This window comes from Pipistrellus kuhlii, unplaced genomic scaffold (genome assembly GCF_014108245.1).
Source record: "Pipistrellus kuhlii isolate mPipKuh1 unplaced genomic scaffold, mPipKuh1.p scaffold_m20_p_11, whole genome shotgun sequence".
NCBI lineage: Eukaryota > Metazoa > Chordata > Mammalia > Chiroptera > Vespertilionidae > Pipistrellus > Pipistrellus kuhlii.
The window spans coordinates 51,116,468-51,133,030 of record NW_023425416.1 but is presented as its reverse complement, the minus strand read 5'-3'; the positions used below and the strand labels follow the sequence as shown (position 1 = coordinate 51,133,030).

Below are 16,563 nucleotides of genomic sequence, written 5' to 3'. Positions count from 1 at the left end.
CTGGGACAAAGGTATCCGTTTCTGGGGGCGGGAGGGGCGGTTGCTCCTTCACGAATGTATTCCTTCGAGCAATGTTTACTGAGCACCTGCTCTGAGACAGCTCTGGGGTGCTGGGCCCTGTGGGTGCCACGGAGAATCCAGCCCAGCGGTGTCTCTAGGTGGCCCAGCGTCCCGAGGGGGCGGGAGGAGCTCAGAGCCGGGCACGTCCGTCCGCGGCGTGGCTCCCTCGGGGGCCGGGGAGCGCTGGCCCCTCGGACGCGCAGAGGTTGGGATCGGGGCAGTTTTGGCCATTTCTCATCGGAGAGGCGCTGGCTAACGGCGAGGAATTTGCATTTTAATATTTTGAATGGGTTGATAAAATAGGAACAGATGGCTAGAGCTTGTCATTTTAGGGAAAATAGAGAAATATTGCGCTGCTTAATCTGTCTCTTGTTCACACTCCTCCCTGGCCCTCCCCGCTGCACAGCTTCAGCTGCAGCACAATTTAAGGCAAAAACACTAATAACACCCTCCCTGGCGCAGAGGCCTCTTCACCGGGAAGCGCCCTGACTTCGGCGGCCGGCCCTGGGAGCAGGGACCCTGTTTGGCCTGTGTGCCGATGCCGCCTCCTGGAGGAAGTTTCTGGAAGGTGTTGTTTGGGGGAGCGGAAGGGGTGGCGGGAAGTGAGACCAGCTTGGGTGTCTCTCTGACACAAAGAAAACCAGCTCTGTGGCTGCTTTACTAGCCAGGGCAGCCCCACACCCAGCAATCCGGTGGGGAGGAGCCGAGGTGGGTACCGCCTGTCCCTAAGCCGCCCCTCCACATGCCCCTGGACTGCAGGTGGGCATCAGCTCTAGCTGGGGGCAGCTCCTGCTCCAGAGAAGGCAGAACGCTGCCACAGTCACCCACACCCCACCTGGCCCTGCCCCTGTCCCCTCTGCTCACCCGCACCCCACCTGGCCCTGCCCCCGTCCCCTCTGCTCACCCGCACCCCACCTGGCCCTGCCCCCGTCCCCTCTGCTCACCCGCACCCCACCAGGCCCTGCCCCTGTCCCCTCTGCTCACCCGCACCCCACCTGGCCCTGCCCCTGTCCCCTCTGCTCACCCGCACCCCACCTGGCCCTGCCCGTCCCCTCTGCTCACCCGCACCCCACCTGGCCCTGCCTCTGTCCCCTCTGCTCACCCGCACTCCACCTGGCCCTGCCCCTGTCCCCTATGCTCACCCGCACCCCACCAGGCCCTGCCCCTGTCCCCAACGGGCTGCTCTGAGTTTCCCCGCCCTCCTGCTTGGACAGAGCCTAGGGGAGATGAGCTGCTGGGAGGGGGAGGCCGGGAGGTGAGTGATGCTCTGGCACCAGAAACTCGAGAGAATGAGCAGCCTGCACCGCTTGCCGCCTGCTTGCTGACTCCAATAGCAGGAGCCTCCGAGGTGCTTCTGAGTAAACAGCCTCTCTGTGGCCACACGTTGTTTTATGAGCTGAGTCATCAGCCCGGCTGGCTCCTGGAAGGCTGGATTCTCCAGGCAGCAGCGAGAGAGCGGGGAGCAGAGCGGGTCCAGGATCATTCGCCCACGGTGATGGGGTTGGGGAGGGGGAGGCATTATTATGGATCTGCGTATGTTAAAAACGTTGCTGATGAATGTAAGTTCCACTTAACAGAAATAGATGCTGCTGTCTGCATTCCGTACAAAATCTGTTTGATTATGGGTGATTATGAATTCCCGCCAATCCTAAGGAATTTCCTGCTGAAAACGGGGTTCCTTTCCCCACTCATCAAGTTGCGGTTCATCATCAGAGGCAATGAGTTCGCCCCCAGAGTCCTAGCGACGTGTAAGTCAGACGGCAAACCTTGCTGAGCTGAGTTTGCTCTCTTTCCCTGGCTGCTCCACAGGGTGTCTGCATGGACTTTTCATTAAAGCCACAGTGCCCGTATCCCGGGAATGGACCCTCACGGACTCAAGTTTCTGAATCTGGAGATTTGCGACCGGCTGAAGCAACAAGCTGCTTCCCTGAGTTCTCAGGACACGTCCACGTGGGCCGCTCACCCTGGAGCACAGTGGTCGGAGAGGGTGCCTGCTGGGTGGTGGGCACTCTGTCCCGCTCCGGGTGTGGTAAAACCACGTGAAGCATAATGGCTGCCCCTGAAGAAGGAAGTAGATGCTTGTCAAGGTGCAAGTGGACCCATGATCTCTCGGAGGAGGTGGGGTGAGGAAGGGCTGCGGGAGAGGGCAGCACCCGTCCCGCCAGCGGCAGCTGGAGAAGCCGCCTTGGGGGGTGAGGAGGATCTACTGAGTGGCCAGATTACTATGATCTCTGAACTCATAATAATCTGGCCACTCAGTACATATATTTGTATTGGAGGACTGGTGCATGGGTAGGATCCAGCCAGCCTGGCCAGGGACATGGGCGGCTGGCTGGCCTGCCTGCTGGTAGAACTCCTGGTCAGGGGACAATTTGCATATTAGCCTTTTATTCTATAAGACAGACACTGAGTGGCCAGATTATTATGCGTTCAGAGATCAGCATCATTTGGCCGCTTAGTGTATGTGTCAGGACATGGGCTGAGGGGTACTGCACACCAAGGCCCGGCCAGAGCCAGGGACTGGCAGACTCCAGTTTGTGTCTGGCATTGGGATGGCCCTGGGAGCTTCCGGGGGAGCAGTTTCTGGGAGGTGATGGGGTCAGAAAGCAGAACTTTGAGGACTGAGAGTCAAAGGAATGGCCTTGAAACAAAAGGATCTGGAGTGGATGATTCTCCTTCGCAGACAGACCAAGAGGCGCAAGAGAGAGGGAATGGGGGATGAGGGTACCCACAGGGCAGATGGTCCCTGGATCACAGGAGTCTGTGGAGCAGAAGAGAGTAAAAATGGGGGACAGGGAGCAACAACGTTGCAGTGGGTTCGTGGGGATCCTGACGAGGAGCAGACGTGAACCTGGGTGGGTGATGTGAGAACAGAAAGAAGCGTGGGTGGGTGGAAGGGGAGGGCAGGGCGCTGAGGTCCTGACGCTCAGAGGCAAGCTGGAGGTCAGCTCTCCTGCCGGGAGGGGCGTGTATGTGCGGGTCCCCGAGGCCTGAGCAAGGGCTCAGAGCAGATGCCGAGGGCACGGGAGCAGGTGCGTGCCCCGCTGCAGGCGGATTCCCCGGAACACGTGCTCTGCCCCTTTCCTTCCACTCAGGAAAACAGCCTGAATTTAGCGCAGACAGCAGGACTGCGGAGCCTGGGCCTGATGGGGCGCCCTCTGGTTGAGGCGCGCAGTGCTGGCCCCGGGCCGTCTGCGTCCCGGGAACCTGCCGTGTGAGGTGGGTTCAGACGGGGCACGAGAGGGGAGACTTTGGGAAAAGCCGCCTTTAGGCGCTGAGACCGTCAGCATACCCACCGCTGATGGAGTGAAACCAGAGGATGAAATCAGAGCTTGAAGGTCGTTCAGAGGTCTGTGTAACTCGGCCCCACTGCTGGATAGCTCCCCGGAGGGAGATCTGTGGGGAGGCTTCACCCCACGTACCCGTTCCACGGCAGCCCCGGGGCAGGGGTCTGTCACTCTGGAACAGTCAGCGACATACGCAAGGCCATGTCTTATGTTCTCTGGCCAACAACGCGCCGAGCTATGGAGAAGCTCAATTATCCACAGTGCATTTTCGGGGGGCAGGAGCGGGCAGCCTTCATTGGAGGGAGGAGGAGCCTGTAGGAACTCGGAGCTGGTGGCAATACAGTCGTCCCCCCTTATCCACGGTTCCATGTCCCACAGTTTCAGCTGCCTGTCTTCCACTTGCAGTATGAAAATGTTGCGTGGAAAATTCCGGAAAAACACAATCCATCAATTTTAAATCGCATGCCGTTCTGAGGAGCGCGATGTAATTCCACCCAGGACGTGAGTCATCCCGGTGTCCAGTGTGTTCGTGCCGTAGACACTCACCACCCGTTGGTGACTTGGTGGCTGTCTCGGTTATCAGATCGGCCATCACTGTATCGCATGCGGTGCTTACTTAACCATGGCCCCAAAGTGCAAAGGAAGCGATGCTGGCAATCTGGGTATGCCAAAGAGAAGCTGTCCAGCCCTTTCTGTAAGCGAAAAGGTATGCACATACAGGAAAAAACACAGGGTTTGATACCACCCAAAATTCCAGGCACCTATGGGGGGGGTGTCTTGGAATGCATCCCCCATGACTAATGGAATTACGGGGGACAGCTGGAATCCAGCTGGGCACAGTCAGGCCTGGAGGAGTAAAGCAATCCTAAATGACACTGGGAAGGAAGACTCTAAGATTTGTCCATTACTGAGATATTCTTGTACTTGTCCTGCTTCCTCCTCAACACATATGTGCCTGGCAGGTGCTAGTCTGGGTGCTGAGCAACCAGAAAGGTGGCTTTCCCCTGGCGCTTGCCTTTTGAGAGAAAGAAGACACGAAGGCACGCAGCTGGGATCCCAGGATGGGAAGGAGCCAGGCTGGCCGCAGGGTCCATCAGGGAAGTTTTCCTGGTGGTGAGGCACCCAGCTGGGCTGTGAAGAGTGGGGTGTCTAAGAGAGATAGGGAGGGATTCCACCAGTGTTTGCACTTGGTAGTGCTGGGGATGGATGGATGGATGGATGAATGTGTGGATGAACTGATGGATGGATGGGTGGATGAATGGATGGGTGGGTGGATGGATGCATGGGTGGGTGAATGGATGGGTAGATGGGTGGATGGATGGATGGATGGATGGGTGAATGAGTGTGTGGATGGGTGGATGGATGGGTGAGTGGGTGGATGGATGGGTGGATGAATGGAAGGATGGATGGATGGGTGGATGGATGGTTGGATGAATTGATGAATAGATGGGTGGATGGATAGATGGGTGGGTGGATGGATGGATGGGTGAGTGGATGGATGGATAAGTGGGTGGGTGGGTGGATGGATGGATAGAGGGATAGATGGGTGGATGGAAGGATGGGTGGATGGGTCTGCTGGTATGCGAGCTGGGAACACCATGTGGTCCAGGCATCGTTGGAGAGGAAAAGCCCTGCAGCTGTCAGACTAGCCGGGGCTTTGATGGGTGGTAGCCTAGTGTCCGGAGGTGCTGTTTGTTGGCACAAGAACGAACAGGCTCTCAGGGGACAGAAAAGAGGGAAGTCCTGGGAACCGACCCAGGAAGGCAGAGAGACACCTAGGAGCAGCAGAGACGGAGCCCAGGGCAGGAACCCCTGATCCAAGGAGGAAGCACTTCCGACTGTGATTGTTGTCCCCAAACATGTACCGCGGCCAACTCAGCGAAACACGGGCCTCGAAGGCCTGGGGCCTCTGGAGGACCTAGGAGCCAGGGGCGCGAGCATGTCCCACCTGGTTCTTCCGCAGCTCCCCCACCCCCCACCCTCACCCCTCCACCCCGGCCTTCCCGGGGGTGGTGCTGGGGCAACGCGGTGGGAGACCCTGGCCGGGTCTGCCAACGGCGCCATCCTCTTCCTCTGGCTCCCCCCTCGCGGCCAGGGGGCCCGCGGCGACCTCGACGTGCCCGGCAGGAGGCAGTGGCCGCCCCGAGAGCCCGGCCCGGCGCTGCCGGGCGGCCCGCGCGCCTCTCGCGGCTCCCGGGCGCGGCGGGGGGCTCTCGCGCGGCTCGGGCGGCGCGAGCTCAGGCGGCGCGAGCCCCCGCGCGGGAGCGGCGCATGCGCGGGAGCCGAGCCCGCCGAGGCGAGCCGACCAGACCCGCGGCGGCCGGAGCCGGAGCCGGAGCCGGGAGCGCGGCGCTGAGGGCCGAGCGGCGCGGGAGCGGAGGCGGCGGGCAGGTGGCGAGCCCTCGCCCACGCCGCCGGGGACCGCTCGGTGGCCCGCGGGGCCTCGCGGCGCGGCCGTGGCGGCGGCGGCAGCCTCCCGGGCGGCCTGTGAGCGATGCGCCAGCCGCTGCCCCGCGCCGCCTGACCGCCCCCGCCTCGGCTCGCGGTGCGCCACAGCCGGGCCCGCGGCCGCCCCCGCCGCGCTGTCGCCCGGCCGCCGCGCCCGCGGGGCCGCGCCCGGCCCGGCCATGTGGACCCCCACGGAGGAGGAGAAATACGGCGTAGGTAGGTGCGGGCGGCCGGCGGCGGGGGTCCGGGCGCGGCCCCGCCTCGGCTCGCGCCCGCGCGCCCCCGGTCCTGCCCGCAGGCGGCGCGGCCTGGGCGCGGGGGCGGCGCGGGGCGCGGGCGCGGGGGTGGGCTCGGTCCGGGCGCGGGAGGGCGGCAGGGGGCGCTGGCGGCGCGGCCCCGGCAGGTGCGGCGGGCGGGCGGGCGGGCGGGCGGGCAGGGCCGCGGCTGGTGCGGGGCACCGGGCGCTCTGACCCGGGGAGCCAGGTTCTGGGAACGGTTCCCCCCGCGCCCCACCCTCAGTTTGGAGGAGTTTGCGCACCGCGGCGGGGAGCCCCGGGCTTGCGGGCCGGCCCGTTACACAACGAAGGGTAGCGCACCCTGACATCATCCCCGGCTCCGCATCCTGCGGGCGATGGACTCCCGAGGCCCGGCCCGTTCTAGTGTGTTTTGGCCGTGTTTTTGCCATCGGTGCCACACACACCTGCCGCCAAAGGGGGTGGGGGTGGGGGGCGATTGGGGAGATTCTCGGGATCAAGTGCGGGGCGCACGCCGTCCCGCTTTGTTCCACCTGCTTTCAGCGGAGACCGTCCTTCCGCTCAGGATCCCAGTGTTTCCTTCCAGGGTGGAACACCCCTTACACCAAGCGATCGGAAGGAGCAGTGAGTGATTTAAGGGATGGAGCGTCACTCTTACTTTCGTAACCTCAGGCTTCTGTGGCAGTTACGTGGGGAGTGCAGGTCACGTTGCTTTCTCGTAAGTCACCTGTCATCGCCATCAGTTCGAAACGGATGCAAAATGCCGAGGGCACAGCTTTCCTCCCCGCCCCCCGCCCCCAAGCTGCAGTGGGAAAGTAGAGATGGGTAATCTGTCTAAACATAGATTTTTTTTGTTGTTTCCCGTTTCCTACTGCAGCTAAATCAAGATTTAGTTCACAGTTCAGTTACAAAAATCACTTTTTAAACTGGCAGAGGGAGCAGACGTTTAGGAATACCATCAGGCAAGTTATGTGCGAACTGGATTTATTTAAATTCAAGGCCTCGCAGTGAGATCTGGGCTGGTAGCAGATCCTGTTTTGGAAAGGTAACTTGGTGAAGTTGGAGTCCGCTCAGCTCAGCTGGCGTGATGGTGGAGGTGAGAACCGGAGCCTGGTGGTGCCAGAGGCCGCTGGCCGGGCCTGGGCAATGCTGCCAAGGGGAGGGGTTCGCCTCGGGGGACATTTTACCCTTCCTCTTCGAGTTCCCTCTAAAGACGAAATAGATGCTGTGAAGAGTTGGTGGCCTGTCTTCTCTGTAACTTGCGCTCAGAACTGGGTATCTGGAATAATGAATAAGTGACGTTAGAGCGTTCGCCTGTCCAGTGGTACCCCATTTCTGTCCTTTTGAAGAGGAATCCCTAAAATAGTGGAGTTGGCAGAGTTGTGGGTCTTGGCTTCTTTACTGGTGTTGTGGGCAAGTTTTTGAGCATCATTTTTCTTTTTAAAAAATATTTTTATCGACTTCAGAGAGAAAAGGAGGGGGGGGGAGAGAGAAACATCAATGATGAGAAAGAGAGAAACATCAATGATGAGAGAGAATCATGAATTGGCTGCTTCCTGCACGCCCCCTACTGGGGATTGAGCCCGACACCTGGGCCTGTGCCCTGAACAGGAATCAAACCGTGACCTCTTGGTTCCTGGGTGGACGCTCAACTCCTGAGCTATAGACTGTCATTTTCTGAATGTGTGACTTGGGGATAATATTTACCTCCGTGGTTGTGAAAATCAAATGAGAGCCTACCAAGTTGCTTACTGAATGGTAATGTCTTATTGTCCCCGTGGCACTTAGAGGAATCGCAGCAGGAGGTGTGTGAGGTCTGAGGAGGAGGCAGAGCGAGGCAATCAGGACAGGCGAATGTAAATCTCCGCGCGAGGGTTTAGTATGTGATTTACTCGGGAAGGCGGACTGGAACTCTTGATTTCCTAAGACTGTGGGTTTAGCTTTAGAAAAATGGTTATTTCCTGCGGAGGGGCACAGCATGGGCACAGGGAAGGACTTAAATGCTTGTTAGACGAGAGAGAGAGTTATTCTGAAGATGGGAGCAGCTGGGACTTAGTATAATTTAGCTGCCTTTTCTGCCAAACAAGGCAACTGTCTTCTCTCATTGCTTTCTTCTGTCCCCTCCTCAGTTATGGCCTGAAAGTTCTTGTATAAATTGTCCAAAACTCAGGGTACACCCACCGCCTCCCCCCCCCCCCCCCCCAAGCATGCTAGGTCTATACTCCTAGGCCTGTTCACAAAATCCAGGTCAATTTATTATGTAGCTTAAATATTGTACATAAAAGAAGAAAAATAGTCAATTAGAAGTGGTATGTTAGCTGCATTATTTCTTTAATTACTGACTTGAAAATCTAATCATTATTTTTTCTATGAGAAAATGTTTTGAGTAGTAGCTTTGATTTTTTGTTGTTATTACTAGCCCTCACCCAAGGATATTTTCCCATTGATTTTCAGAGAGAGTGGAAAGGAGAGGGAGAGACAGACAGAAACATCGATGTGTGAGAGAGGCATTGATTGGTTGTCTCCAGGGCCGGGAATTGAGCCTGCAGTGGAAGTCCGTGCCCTTGGCTGGAATCGAACTCAGGACCCTTCATTCCATGAGCAGACACTCTATCCACTGAGCCAAACCGGCTAGGGCTCATCTTTGATTTAAAAAAATATATATTTTATTGATTTTTTACAGAGAGGAGGAGAGAGGGATATAGAGCTAGAAACGTCAATGAGAGAGAAACATCGACCAGCTGCCTCTTGCACACCCCCCAGCGGGGATGTGTCCGCAACCAACGTACATGCCCCTGACCGGAATCGAACCCGGGACCTTTCAGTCCTCAGACCGACGCTCTACCGCTGAGCCAAACCGGTTTCGGCTCATCTTTGATTTTTATGATGAGCTTGGAGCACAGATTTCTGTCTGCTTGCTAACCCATCATCCTTAGAGCAAAGGGGGAAACTTTTGATTTGTATTATACTTCCCACCGATTGGCGGAATTGCTCAGCTGGTGGAGAGGGAAGGAGCCCTTGTTTCAGCATGCGAAGGAGTTTGCCAAGTTTTTCCCACGGCACTGTAAGATTTGATTTGATCCTATAGTAATGTTTTACTGCCTTTTAATTAAAAAAATAATTTGGAGATTATATACAGCTTATAACATTTTAAAATTAGTTGATTTGTTAACTTTGGGCAAGGTGATATCTGAGCTTCCCTTTCAGTGACGTTTTCTGCGGTTGGCTTTGGAGGGGAGGGGCCGGCCCTTTGTTGAGCGGGCCCAGGGCTCTCACCGAGGGCGCCGTGCCGGGGCCTGGAGCCTGCTAACCTGTCCTCCTCAGGCGGAAAGGAGCCGCCTCCAGAGGCTTAGTCCTTTTTGTCCTTCAGCAATGCCGGAAGGGGGCTACTTTGTGGCGTTTTTGAGTCGCATGCTGTTCTTTTCCAGCAGTACCAGAGGCTGTTCTTTGCTGAGCCCTTTGTTCCGTATTCCGAGTCCTCGTGTCCCTCCCCGTACAGGTGGTCTGCTCTCCTTGCGGCCTCGGGTGCTCGGGGAGCCTTGCGTCCGGCCCTTTCTCAGTTCACCTTTCCGGGGAGCTCCTTGCTCGAAAGTGATTAGGTGAGAAGAAGCCAGCTGTTTCTGTGAACATCTGCCTTTTCCTGTAGTGACTGCACCCGTGCTGCCAAATATGGGCACCAAAGACCAGGGCCTGCTCCCCTGCCCCCAGCAGCAGCAGCACGGGCGGCAGAGAGAGCGGGTCAGTCCTTGGAGCCCTGACGGAGAATGGCAGCACAGGTTGGAACACGTGCGCACTCGTCCGGCATCTTAGCGGCGGGAACTGCTTCAGAAGGTCATCTTTTTCTGCTTCATGAGGCAAATTTTTAAATAATTCAGGGCATTTGTTACTTATTCTTTGCTAATCCCCACTTAGTAGTCCTTGAAAATTTCTTCTCATTACCAATCAGAATTACATTTTAGTTAAGGTCACATCTACTTTTTTCTAATTTAAAAAGTAACGCATATTTTCTTTTACCTGACTTCCTTTTGCTTTATGTTCTCCAGATAGAGGGAACCCTCCCCCATGTGGTTTTGTTTTATTTATTTATTTATTTATTTATTTATTTATGTATTTAAAAAGCTTTGAGTCTTTACAAGAAATTCAACGTAGGAAGTGGCTGTGGGAACTGAAAGAACCGGTGTTTACACAGACAGTGTCACTAACCCTGTTGGTAAAGGGGCTACAGCTCAGGGAAATGTGGCGGTGGCTCTTCAGTCCTTGCTATTAGGCATCCCGTCTTTGAAGTCTCTGAAAGGGCCCCGTACCCTCAGATGGAAATGCCATATCCCCAGACTTAATTTTGTTCTGAAAAGTGAGGATGTGCTTGATATGTGATGATTCACTGTTTACAGGGGCTCCCGCAACATGATTGTCCTTGAGCCTCACACCGTAATGTCCCCCTTCCTCTTTCTTAAACAGATGAGAAAGGAACTGGAGCAGAGAGCGCTAAGTGGCTGTGATCTAAGATACTTAAGCAAGTCCAGAGTTGAGATTTGAACTTCGGACTTTGGGATTCTGAGCCACAGTTTCTTTTATTGCCTGGTGTTGCCTTTGAAAGGAATTTTTTTAGTATTGTATATCTGTGAAAGATAACGTATTTTCTGCAGACTTTTCAATAAGTTGGATAGTTATATTTAAGGAATTTTATTTCTATTTTAAACATTTTTTTTAAGACTGTAGTATTGAGTATTCTGTTTTTGAATGGAATGATTTACATTGATAGTGAGAACAGATTCAGGGCATGTCAGGAGGTTTTTTTTAAAACAGCTCTGAGGAATATGCTGGGTACCATTGCCCTCGTTTAAAGACATTGTAAGTAGGCACATTTATTAGTGCCTTCGAACCAAGAGGCCTTTGTTTTGATCTGTCAGCCCATAAAGCAAACAGGAAATGATCAACATTTTTAATAGAAAAGGCAGTATGCAGCAATATTCTATAGACTATTCAAATGTACAGTTCATTTTGTCATGCATTATTTTAAGAGAATGTGCTTTAGAAACATTAAGTTGTGAACATGAGACCATTTTCTCTCTAGCATTTTTAGGCCCATTCTGAAGTATGATGGTCTCAAAAGAATGGTCATTGAGTTTGAAAGTACTTTATACTCATCCCATATTGTTACATTGGTGCTGAATTTTAATTTTTAATAGTTTGTATTTTGAATACTTTTTTGAATTCTTGTGCCTTTATTCTTGATTATAAAGAAATTTCATTTGATCTAAAATTACTCCCAATGTGTAAGAGTTATTGGATATGCTATATTAGGGCTTTAATTCCAATGTTATACTTTTACTGTAATAAAAATCATGTTTTTGATTATGCTCTTAAGACTCTTGCATAACCCCTCTTGACATATTTTGTGTGGAGAAGCAAGATTTTTTTCCACATAAAGGCTCTGGGCACTTAAAAATTTCATAAAATACATTACCAAATTATTTTAGCTGTGGCCCAGGTACTCGCAGCCGATTTGCTATATCGCTGTTAGTATACTCTAGGAAAGGTAATTACTGTATTGGGAAATGCCACTCAGGAGTGTTCCGTTTTCTTATCTGCAGTGGAATATGATACCAACCTCCTGCTTACATCTATTTCTTCAGAATTCATTCATGAGATCTTAGAGATTGATGAGTGAGAACCAAAATTGATGGAAGAATTAGTGTTGGATAAATGCAGAGCTTTATATTGTAGGCTTAGTCTCATCCTTCAAACATATGTGCATGTGGCCTTTATTCAAATACATCTAATCACAGTGCCCTCAGCACTTTCTGGGACAGTCAATTTTATGGTTCGATAGCTGTGACGAGAACATTCTTCCTTATTGAATAGAAGAGATTCCCTGTCATTTCTTAAAAGTTTGTGTTCTGTTCCCACATGTAAATTATTTGCTTTAGTAATTGATAAAATTTTTGAATTGGGGATCTTTGAGATAAGGTTACGGTCCAGCACTAAGTGAGGCTGTTGACATAGCTAACATTCATCAAGTGTTTACAGTGCTCAGCACTTTCTTTTACAGCTCAGAGTTGCCTCTTCAGCCTCCTCCGCTAACCTACTTGTACTTTACACTCAGCCAATCCACACTTTCCCTCTGTCTGGACCTAATTATGCCAGTGCTGCGTGTGCCAGGACATTTGCCATCTGTTAAAAATCTCTTGTTATTTGTTGCATTATGTCTTTACTCATATTATTCCTTCTTCATGGGGGGCTTTTCCCTGTCTTCATCTCTCAGGTTGTTTTCTATCTTAAAGGCTCCCTTCATGGAACGTTATTTTTGTAAATCTTTTTCTAGACCCTTGACCATACCCCTCTCTTTCTCCAACCAGAGAGATTTTATACTTCTAGAGGCCTGGTGCACGAATTCATGCACGGCCGGGGTCCTGCCAGCCTGCTCTGGGGCAATTGGGTTGGGCTGGTTTGGGGGAGGGGATGCCCCGTGGTGGAACTCCTGGTTGAGGGCACAGTTTGCATATTAGCCTTTTATTATATAGGATAGGATATTCTATGATACTTTGTTCCTAACAATGGTATATTTAATCTTGTTTCATTAGACTAATGTCTTTCCAACTTTTGTCTGATCTACAATAAGAAATACATTTAAGATGATCTCTTATGTGTGTATGTATATAGAGACATACATTTACATATATGAAAACGTACGTACTGTATACTTTGTACAGTGAACTCTGGTATGTTCTGTTCATTCTATTTCATTAAAAATATTGGTGGCAGCTCAATTGATTTTATGGTTAAAAAAACAACACTGCTTTAGGCTATTAACTGTTAGAATTATGAATTGTTGCATTTATATTTGTATTATTGACAGGGATGCAGAAGGCTTTATACACATATTTGTAGTGTTGAATTGGACATTTTTTGTTAATGTAGCATAAAGCCTGATTTTGGTGACTTTTGAGGTTGCTATTTCACACAAATTACTTATATTGAATTCATAGAACTAAACTCTGTGTTTTATTTCATATGAATTGAAGTTAAGCTAGATCTCCTCTATCCTGAACTTATACACCTGCTAATAACCATAAACATAATAAACATAAATAATTTGTTTCATTTTAAAAAGATATATTTATTTCCATTACATTTCATTGAGGCGAGTATGTTTGGCTTGCCCTGTTGGTCCTAATTTGGGGAAGGGGCTGGATGTGGTTGGTTCATCAGTATAACCTCTCAAGCCTTTTTGAACTTGAGTTTGTGATCCCGCATAGCACTATCTTTTCTTTGAACCTTTACATAATTCACAAACCTGTCTTTTTCAAGTGGCTGATAAAAAATGTTCAACAGAATCAGAAGAAATTTTATTATCTAGAGCACATGTGTCAAACACAAGGCCCGCGGGCCAAATCCGTCCCGCCAGGCCTTGCAATGTGGCCCGCACCGCGCTGTCATCACTGCACTCCGCTGCGTTTCCATCACAATGACAGTTTATGACTGTTCAGTAAACCATTCGGCCCGCGATTAGGCTGGATTTTAGATTTTGGCCCCTTCTCTGATTGAGTTCGACACCCCTAATCTAGAGGAAAGTGTCCAGTTAATAAACAAGTCGATTTTTCTTTGAATGCACATGAGCTGGATAACTATTGAACATTTCGTGACAGTGGCACTTGGCTACTGGGTGAGCCTGACAGGGTTTGGGGTTGGGATGGGCTCCTTGACACCCACGCTCTATCGCCAAGGGGGAAAGACGCCTCTAGGAGGCCTGTGTGGCCTTACTGTCGTGCGGGAGCAAACATGGAAAAGATGGCAAGTCCCTTTGCATTTGCATGTGTAGGAGGAGTGTGGCACCAGCTTTTCTTGAGTTTTGTTCCCGACATTTTCTCCACATCATCTACCCTGGAGATATGCGGGACAACTCACCCCTTTCCAGACACGTCTAGAACTTTCCTACCTTTGCTGCTTTGCAATGACAGAAATGCAGTGACTGCCTTTCTGTGCCTGGAGAATGCCAGCCTAAAAAGTTCAAATGCCATGCCTTTGATGCCTTCCCCATATTAACAAGCTCCGCTTCCTGCACCTACAGCAGTTGGACCAACTTCCAGGACGCACTGACCCTTCAGAGCAGCTTCATTGCATCGCTCTGCCTCAGGAGACCGAGCGGCTCCAGGATGAGGAATTTCATCCTCATGTCTGTGACTCTAGGACTGTCCCAGAGGGAGTGACCAGTAAACGCTTATGAGGAGTCCAGCCTCGTGAAGAGTTTCGTCCGGCTTTGCTAATCCTGACGGTATTCTCACAGGCAGGCCATCACCTAATGTTTGGTGGTTAGAAGTTTGTGACGTACTGAGCAGACTTTTCCTCATTGGTTTTCTCTTTCGTGAGCTTGTTAGGAGGGTTTATGGCTGAGTTCAGATGACTGATTTTGGGTGGGAGCCTTCAGAGTCCAGTATGAATCCATTTTGCCTGGAATGCCACAGTTATCACCACAGCGATTCAGAAATCTTGCTCAGATAGTAGGGATGCAATTTGAACGTACCCGACAGTTCCTCTTTCGTTTGACATCTTTGGGAAGCTGTGTTTTGGTTGAGTGACTTTTCCAGAGCGCTCAAGGTTAAACCTTTAGAAACACAGAGAGAAGATTCTTATTTTTTTTGTTGGACTTTTATCTAAAATATAATATATTCTATACTTGCCTGTGTTGTGAACTCCCTTTTCTGTGTAACACTTTCCCTCTGATTACATAAGGTACAGAGTCATTGTAGAAATGTTGGTAAGTATAGAAAAATACACCGGAAGGGAGGAAGGTGTATCTTATTTCTGTTACCCAGGAAACTACCCTTCTCAACATATTAGTATATATTTACAGACTCTTTCTGTGCATATATTTAAGTAGGCATTTAAAATACATTTAGGACCATGCTGTATATATTCTTGTAATCTTTTATTGAAATCTATTACACTGTGAATACTTTTTTATGCCCTGAATGTTCATTGTTTTAATGACTGCTGTTCACAGAATGGATGTACGATCATTTACCTAATCTCCTACTTTGGAGCAGTTGGTTATTTGCAATTATTGCTAGGACAGTGAGGTACTTGTTTTTCTGCACCTCTGTCAACCTAGGAGAGTAGTTCCTCCACAGGCTTGTGTTTTCAAAAAACCCATACATGCTTGAGAGAATAAGTCCCCAATATTACAGAAATCAAGTGTCCCCTCCTTCCAGTTCAGCTTCCTGGCCATCGTTGTTTACTTGAGCCTGCTGCTGATTGGCTCTGTTCAATCTAACAGGTGATCACAGTGCTCATACCGGGATGTATGTTTGCTTCCTCAGGGAAATCCCTTGGGAAATCACTAATTCCAGCTGGTGGGCCTCTTGTTTGTTCCTTTTCTAATTTGACTGTGATGCTCAGGGAATTCTGGGGACTCTGACTCACTGTCAGTGTATTCTTTCCGTCTGCACATTTCTTTCTCTGGAGCTACTTCAGATATCGTCCTTTTCTTTCCCCATTTGCCAGCCGCTCACTTCTGTTTGCTTCCCTCCCCAGCCACACATTTACAAGCTAGACCTCAATTGAACTTGTTCCAGGGAAACTGGATAATCAGCTGGTGGCTCCTTTCCTCTCTGAAGTGAGAGTCAGTGCCTTTGTGATAGACTCAGCTCCGCTGAAAGAGCTGACTGCCTCACGGTCCAGGCTCAGCTCTGCAGGAAGGCCTGTCTGTCTGGAAAGGAGGTGGTTCTGGGAGGGACAGACCGAGGCAGGGCTGTTCTGTGCGGAGGGCAGTGTCTTTTCTGGGCGGGGCCTGGAGACATGACACCTGTCTGGCTGCACCATCTTGTCAGAGGAAAGCCAGCAAGGAGGGGTTTGTTTACTTTCTGGTATGGGGAAGGGAGGAGCACTTAGGGGTGCATTTAGCGCCATGGAGATGGGGAGGGAATCTTTTGGGAAGAAAACCTTTTGATACATTTAGACATAACGAAATATCTAAGCTCTAATGAGGGTGTATAGAACTGTGTTGTTCCACAAAGCACTGTTTTTAATCCATTTGCTTTCTCAGAAACTAGCAGATTTCTGCCATCCAAGTACTAACCAGGCCCGACCCTGCTTAGCTTCCAAGATCAGATGAGATGGGGCGCGTTCAGGGTGGTATAGCCGTAGACATGAAACTAGCAGATTTCTATGTTGTATATGTAATCTGTTTTAATTGGTTAATTCTTCACCTCAATATTTAAAGATGATTTTTGTCATAAAATGTACATTTTACCCATATTTAAGTGAACAATTCACTGGCATTAAGTACATGCAAATGGTTATAGAACCAGAACTACAATTTATTTCCAGAGCATTTTTATCATCCCACTCTATATCTCCCTCTAGCTCCTGGTAACCGCTATTCTGCTTTCTGTCTCTATAAATGTGACTATTCCATATCTTGATATAAATGGAATCATACAATATTTGTTCTTTTTGTTTCAGGTTTATGTTACTCAGCACGATGTTTTTAAGGCTTATTCATGTTGTAGTAC

General features: G+C 50.8%; 1 protein-coding gene across 8 annotated transcripts in view; it reads left to right on the top strand.

Annotated features, from left to right (window-relative positions):
- Positions 1-5,630: 5,630 nt before the first annotated feature.
- Positions 5,631-16,563, top strand: part of DOCK3 (dedicator of cytokinesis 3) — a 143,896-nt gene continuing 132,963 nt past the window's right edge. For all 8 annotated transcript variants that reach the window (XM_045579538.1, XM_045579537.1, XM_045579540.1 and 5 more), the window contains exon 1: positions 5,631-6,011. In XM_045579538.1, the coding sequence (XP_045435494.1) occupies positions 5,975-6,011 (37 nt within the window). In that variant the 5' untranslated portion in view covers positions 5,631-5,974. The remainder of the gene's footprint in view (positions 6,012-16,563) is intronic.